The 7,593-nt window shown below is 46.6% G+C and overlaps 1 protein-coding gene and 1 long non-coding RNA gene across 2 annotated transcripts; one reads left to right on the top strand and one right to left on the bottom strand.

Moving 5' to 3' along the window:
* Positions 1-1,486: 1,486 nt before the first annotated feature.
* Positions 1,487-5,505, bottom strand: LOC138852172 (uncharacterized). The gene is made up of 2 exons (XR_011391592.1): positions 5,171-5,505; positions 1,487-1,819 (listed from the first exon to the last, which is right to left on the bottom strand). It is a non-coding gene; the product is annotated as an uncharacterized lncRNA (long non-coding RNA).
* LOC138852171 (uncharacterized) lies at positions 5,370-6,477 on the top strand. The gene is made up of 2 exons (XM_070081862.1): positions 5,370-5,495; positions 5,676-6,477. The coding sequence occupies exon 2, from the start codon at positions 5,732-5,734 to the stop codon at positions 6,116-6,118; it is 387 nt and encodes a 128-aa protein (XP_069937963.1). The 5' UTR covers positions 5,370-5,495; positions 5,676-5,731; the 3' UTR covers positions 6,119-6,477.
* The last annotated feature ends 1,116 nt before the right edge of the window (positions 6,478-7,593 follow it).

The following is a 7,593-nucleotide window of genomic DNA, read 5'->3' on the forward strand; positions in this document are numbered from 1 at the left end:
AAACGTTTCGCCACACAGTGGCTTCATCAGTCCAATACAAAGTAGAATTGGGTAAGGAGAGGAGAAGTTTAAGGTAATCAGTCCCTCAACCGTCACTTCCTACAAGAGTGATGGACTGAACACATCGATTCCAGGTTGAGAGACTGATTACCTCAAACTTCTCCTCTCCTTACCCAATTCTACTTTGTATTGGGCTGATGAAGCCACTGTGTGGCGAAACGTTTCTTCAATAAAGATTCCCATGTGTTGTATAAGTGTCTCAATTCTTCAACAGATCTCCCATGTTCATTTGATATTAATACCTTAGGTGGCACGGCTGCCCTACGCCTTCTATCATTCTATTTTGAAATCACAAACACTCATATTCAGATGAATCTTCCTTCCACACATCACTAAACAACTGGTGAACTCTACCAGGATAATTGGCAAAAGCATTAACAAAGAGGTAGATGGCCAGAACAAATCTCTGAAAACCAGCAGGACTTATTGAAATATCCAAACAACAAGCAAAATCTTTACGAATTCCTCTCCAGCAAGACTGCCAACATGGTCTTCCAGCAAGACTGCCAACATGGTCTTCCAGCAAGACTGCCAACATGGTCTTCCAGCAAGACTGCCAACATGGTCTTCCAGCAAGACTGCCAACATGGTCTTCCAGCAAGACTGCCAACATGGTCTTCCAGCAAGACTGCCAACATGGTCTTCCAGCAAGACTGCCAACATGGTCTTCCAGCAAGACTGCCAACATGGTCTTCCAGCAAGACTGCCAACATGGTGCCAACTTCCAGCAAGACTGCCAACATGGTCTTCCAGCAAGACTGCCAACTCTTCCAGCAAGACTGCCAACATGGTCTTCCAGCAAGACTGCCAACTTCCAGCAAGACTGCCAACATGGTCTTCCAGCAAGACTGCCAACATGGTCTTCCAGCAAGACTGCCAACATGGTCTTCCTCTCCAGCAAGACTGCCAACATGGTCTTCCAGCAAGACTGCCCATGGTCTTCCTCTCCAGCAAGACTGCCAACATGGTTTCATCACTGCCAACATGGTCTTCCTCTCACCTGACTTAACGCAAGACTGCCAACATGGTCTTCCTCTCCAGCAAGACTGCCAACATGGTCTTCCTCTCCAGCAAGACTGCCAAAGTCTTCCTCTCCAGCAAGACTGCCAACATGGTCTTCCAGCAAGACTGCCAACATGGTCTTGTCCTCATCATAATTCTTATTAACGTGCAAGATGGGCTTTTGTGTGGCATGTCAGCTCGCCTAATTTGTACATACGTTGCTGTGATCCTTGTAGGTCCAGCTGCAAGTATATGGGGAGGTGGCCTTCATACTGGAAACAATTTTATATAAATGCATGTCAATACCATCTCCCGTAGACTAAGAAAAGAGCAGCACTGATTCTGCGTGTTTTCCACAACTTCAAAAACTATGATACTATTGTTGATAAATGGTTCAGAGAAGCAAAAAGTGGATGAATGAGACTTTTGTGCAACACATGGGTATCTTTATTGTAGTAACATCTCTTTACTGGAATGAACATATATTGGCTGGCGAAACGTTTCCTCTGATATCTTTTTCTAAGGCGGATACAGTAAGACTTCAGCATGGGGAGCGTGAAAGTTCTTCCTCGAAGTCACAGATGCTTTGTCCCACTTTGCAGTCAATCCTCAACTTGAGACTGACCTGGGTAGCAACATCTTCAAACTCCAAGAAGGTAACGTTGTCGTCACTCACAAGATCACCCACTACAACTTTGTCTACCAAGCACCAAGTGAGTTGTGCTGCTAAAACAATAAGTAGATGGACACATTCCACCTACGTAGAAAGCATTTTTTTATTATGACTTGTCCATTATTATTATTATTATTATTATTATTATTATTATTATTATTATTATTATCAAAGGGGAAGCGCTAAACCCGGAGGATTATACAGTGCCTGGGGGGGGGATGTGGAAGACATTCAGGCTTAATTTGGGGAACTGGAGCACAGATCCAATTCCCTAAATCAAGAGCCCCTCACCAACATCAAGGAACCTTCCTTGAGGGGTATGACTTGTCCAGTGATGTGACACTTCATGAGTGACCTGTCCAGTGATGTGACACTTCATGAGTGACCTGTCCAGTGATGTGACACTTCATGAGTGACCTGTCCAGTGATGCGACACTTCATGAGTGACCTGTCCAGGAGCCTGACAGCTGGATCACCAGCCCCCTCAAGGAAGGTTCCTTGATGTTGGTGAGGGGCTCTTGATTTAGGGAATTGGATCTGTGCTCCAGTTCCCCGAATTAAGCCTGAATGCCTTCCACATCCCCCCACAGGCGCTGTATAATCCTCCGGGTTTAGCGCTTCCCCCTTGATTATAATAATAATAATGGATCACCAGTGATGTGACGCTTTATGAGTGACCTGTCCAGGAGCCTGGCAGCTGGATCACCAGTAATGTGACGCTTCATGAGTGACCTGTCCAGGAACCTGGCAGCTGGATCACCAGTGATGTGACGCTTCATGAGTGACCTGTCCAGGAGATTGACAGCTGGATCACCAGTGATGTGACGCTTCATGAGTGACCTGTCCAGGAGCCTGGGAACTGGATCACCGGCGGAACACGTTTGTGACACTAATGCAGGACTGTGTCCTGTGTACATATTCTTATGTACATATTCTTACGTGTTATTGTGAATAGGTGTCATGTTATTGTATGTTGATGATTGTCATGTGTACATGCTATTTTGTAAGAATGAATGTATGGTTCACGTAATGTGTATGAGTGTCACATATTGCTTATGAGCGTCGCAAATTGTGTGTGTAGATGAATGGTTCACAGAACCGACACGTTGATAAATTAGACACATGTGCAACTCTTGGGTATCTTTATTGAGGAAACGTTTCGCCACACTGTGGCTTCATCAGTCCATACAAAGGAGAAACTTGGAGAACAGGAGGAGAATGAGGTAATCAGTCCCTCAGCCTTGAGTCGATGTGGTCAGTCCATCAATCTATTCAAGATTGATGGACTGACCACATCGACTCAAGGCTGAGGGACTGATTACCTCATTCTCCTCCTGTTCTCCAAGTTTCTCCTTTGTATGGACTGATGAAGCCACAGTGTGGCGAAACGTTTCCTCAATAAAGATACCCAAGAGTTGCACATGTGTCTAATTTATCAAATTGTGTGTGAGTGTACATGTTATTGTGTATTGATGACTGTCAAATATTATGTATGAGCGTCACATATTGTGTATGAACGTACATATTATTGTGCATTGATGAGTGTCAAATGCGAATCACTAAATCTCCTCCATAAAAACTGTAGAAAAATTATAATAATCTCTGTTTCTCGTGTTTCGTAAATGAGTTTGAATGTCACAGATGGAATCACTGGCAAATGTATGCATGTATACATACAAGAACGTACTTTACGATGTATGCAATTGTATATTATATATATATGAAGGTGTGTGGTGACCCGTCAGTGTCTGCTGAATGTGTGTGGTGAACCGTCAGTGTCTGCTGAAGGTGTGTGATGACCCGTCACCCTCTGCTGGTGTGTGGTGACCCGTCACTTTGCTGAAGGTGTGTGGTGACCCGTCACTGTCTGCTAAAGGTGTGTGGTGACCCGTCATTTTCTGCTGAAGGTGTGTGGTGGCCCGTCACTTTCTGCTGAAGGTGTGTGGTGACCCGTCAGTGTCTGCTGAAGGTGTGGTGACCCCTCACTGTCTGCTGAAGGTGTGTGGTGACACGTCACTTTCTGCTGAAGGTGTGGGGTGACCCGTCACTGTCTGCTGAAGGTGTGTGGTGACCCGTCAGTGTCTGCTGAATGTGTGGTGAACCGTCAGTGTCTGCTGAAGGTGTGTGATGACCCGTCACCCTCTGCTGAAGGTGTGTGGTGACCCGTCAGTGTCTGCTGAAGGTGTGTGGTGACCTCTCACTGTCTGCTGATGGTGTGTGGTGACCCGTCAGTGTCTGCTGAAGGAGTGTCTGTGTTTGTACACGTTATGTACATGTGTATGTGTTGCTTTGTTCGTGCGTCTGTTTCGTTCAGTGTGTGTAAGATGTATATGTGGAAATACAGAATTGAGCGTATGGAAGAGTGTGTTTGTGAACCTCTGTGTACCATGACGAGGAAAGAGTGTGCTTGTGAACCTCTGTGTACCATAACGAGGGAAGAGTGTGCTTGTGAACCTCTGTGTACCATAACGAGGGAAGAGTGTGCTTGTGAACCTCTGTGTACCATGACGAGGAAAGAGTGTACTTGTGAACCTCTGTGTACCATAACGAGGGAAGAGTGTGCTTGTGAACCTTTGTGTACCATGACGAGGGAAGAGTGTGCTTGTGAACCTCTGTGTACCATAACGAGGGAAGAGTGTGCTTGTGAACCTCTGTGTACCATGACGAGGAAAGAGTGTACTTGTGAACCTCTGTGTACCATGACGAGGGAAGAGTGTGCTTGTGAACCTCTGTGTATCATGACGAGGGAAGAGTGTGCTTGTGAACCTTTGTGTACCATGACGAGGAAAGTGTGTGCTGGTGAACCTCTGTGTACCATGACGAGGGAAGAGTGTGCTGGTGAACCTGTGTACCATGACGAGGGAAGAGTGTGCTTGTGAACCTTTGTGTACCATGACGAGGGAAGAGTGTGCTTGTGAACCTCTGTGTACCATGATGAGGGAAAAGTGTGCTACCTGGAAGTTACCTGGAGGTTATTCCGGGGATCAACGCCCCCGCGGCCCGGTCCATGACCAGGCCTCCCGATGGATCAGGGCCTGATCAACCAGGGCCTGATTGACGTTACATATGATGGAACTTGACACACAAGGGACCATCATTCAAATTATGGCATTGGTGCCACAATTGATGATGTGACCAAATTGGTAGTTGACTATCAAATAATGTGCAAGCATTTCAGCATATACCATCCTACCAGTTGCAGCATTCAGTGTCTCGCACCAACTGGGTTTTTCCAACACTACACTCTTACACTCAGTACAGTTTGCACTAACAAGTGTCTCTAGGTGATGGTGATCAAATATAAAAGTGACTTTATTACTAAAACATTCTTAACAAAAAACACACTTCATAATAACCTCAAAATTACAACGTTCCGTCAATATCATATGCTTTTCTTCTATAACAGGATTTAATTGCTGCAATAAGGACACTCACCTTGTAGCACTTGATATATCATGTACACTAGCACTTTCAACAAATATTTCACCGTCTCCAGCTGTAGACAGTAGATGTGCTGGGGTTAGCTGAGCTGGTGACGGCTGAGACGGGGTCAGCTGAACTGTGGTCAGCTGAGATGGTGACAGCTGAGCTGGGGACAGTGGTGGCCACATCTGGGGTGGCCATGTCTAGAGTGGCCACGTCTGGGGTGGTCGCAGAAAATATGGTCATTTGTGGCGAGGTTGTCACATATGTAACCACAGGTGTGGTCAAGACAGATGTATATATGGGTGAAGGCGTGGTCACTGTGGCCACAATGGTGGTGGTGGTGGCCACATTATTATTATTATTATAATCAAGGGGGAAGCGCTAAACCCGAAGGATTATACAGCGCCCAGGGGGGGGATGTGGAAGGCATTCAGGCTTAATTCGGGGAACTGGAGCACAGATCCAATTCCCTAAATCAAGAGCCCCTCACCAACATCAAGGAACCTTCCATGAGGGGGTGGTGGCCACAGATGAGTCACCTAGTTTACGCTTCATTCCTCTAGGTCTGCCATGGTCACGTGGGGTGGCCACATCTTGGATGGCCACAGTGCTGCTGCCAGCATCTGGGGTGGCCATGCTGATGCTGCCAGCATCTGGGGTGGCCACGGTGATGCTGCCGGCATCTGGGGTGGCCATGCTGATGCTGCCAGCATCTGGGGTGGCCACGGTGATGCTGCCGGCATCTGGGGTGGCCATGCTGATGCTGCCAGCATCTGGGGTGGCCACAGTGCTGCTGCCAGCATCTGGGGTGGCCATGCTGATGCTGCCAGCATCTGGGGTGGCCACGGTGATGCTGCCGGCATCTGGGGTGGCCACGGTGATGCTGCCACCATCTGGGGTGGCCACGGTGATGCTGCCAGCATCTGTGGTGGCCATGCTGATGCTGCCAGCATCTAGGGTGGCCACGGTGATTATTATTATAATTATAATCAAGGGGAGGCGCTAAACCCGGAGGATTATACAGCGCGTGGGGGGGGATGTGGAAGGCATTCAGGCTTAATTCGGGGAACTGGAGCACAGATCCAATTTCCTAAATCAAGAGCCCCTCACCAACATCAAGGAACCTTCCTTGAGGGTGGCCACGGTGATGCTGCCAGCATCTGGGGTGGCCACGGTGATGCTGCCAGCATCTGGGGTGGCCACGGTGATGCTGCCAGCATCTGGGGTGGCCATCGAGGTGCTGGCTACACAGGTCATCTTACACTTTGCTTTACTTGTTCAACAATTGACTGGGTTTCAGAAACATCAGTTATTTCCGCAGCAGTAAACAATGTGTTGGTCTTGATAAGTGTTGTGATGGCAGCCACGAGTCATGTTCTACCTGCTACTGCCTTCATTTCTTTAGCTTTTTTTCATCATTTCTAATCGCTTCCGGCTGATCGTATGCGAATACTGTTTCTTCGGGCGACGCATTATGTATGAAATTTGCACAATATATGGCAAAATTACGGGTCACTAGGGTCTGCTGCGGTCACTCAGAGCAACACACCTCCTCCTCCTGTCGACTGTTAGTCAGCACTGAGACTCGTGTGGTTGAAGCAGCTCAAACTGCAGCCACTCACAGAGTTACCAATTTGTATTTTGTAGCATTTGACACTAAAATATGAACAAAAAATGACGAGAAATGTCTAAAAATAACAACAAATGTATTACTGTTATGGTATACGTCACAACAATTACGCATTTACCTCATTTATTATAATTACGGTAACTTTTTTAGAGAATTATCGTACAAAGACGAGACATACACCAAAATATTACCAGATTCTTGAGCTCTTTCTCGGTAACATTAACTCATTTTTCAATTCTTTTCGTATTTTCCGTATAATTCAGCGCTTGACGCGTCACGCGCCGCTAACGTTCACACAACAACACTAATCTACGCACCTAAATACCTTCATAAATGTACTTACACAACTAAATAATTAATAAAGCTAATAATTAACATAAGTAAAATATTAAATATAAATATATGTTCCAGATTTTCACTAGTGGCCAGTTCTTGGTGGACGAACTGTGATAGAGATCTCTCATGTCTCAGGTAGTCGACGTTCGAGTCTGTCCAGGAGGATGTTATTACAGAGCGCAGATTATCTGCGTGTCCTCCTCTGTAATAACATCTACCTTCGTATACTGATATTAATACACTTGTGTAGTAATATCATATATGGACAGTGCTTCAAGGCTGGCTGAAACTGCTGACCTCAGGGAAGTGGTGTAGGGTGAATACCTGGATCCACGGACCTGGGGTGGGACTGCTGACCTCAGGGAAGTGGTGAAGGGTGAATACCTGGATCCACGGACCTGGGGTGGGACTGCTGACCTCAGGGAAGTGGTGAAGGGTGAATACCTGGATCCACGGACCTGGGGTG

This window comes from Cherax quadricarinatus, unplaced genomic scaffold, assembly GCF_038502225.1.
Source record: "Cherax quadricarinatus isolate ZL_2023a unplaced genomic scaffold, ASM3850222v1 Contig4697, whole genome shotgun sequence".
In the NCBI taxonomy this organism is placed as follows: domain Eukaryota; kingdom Metazoa; phylum Arthropoda; class Malacostraca; order Decapoda; family Parastacidae; genus Cherax; species Cherax quadricarinatus.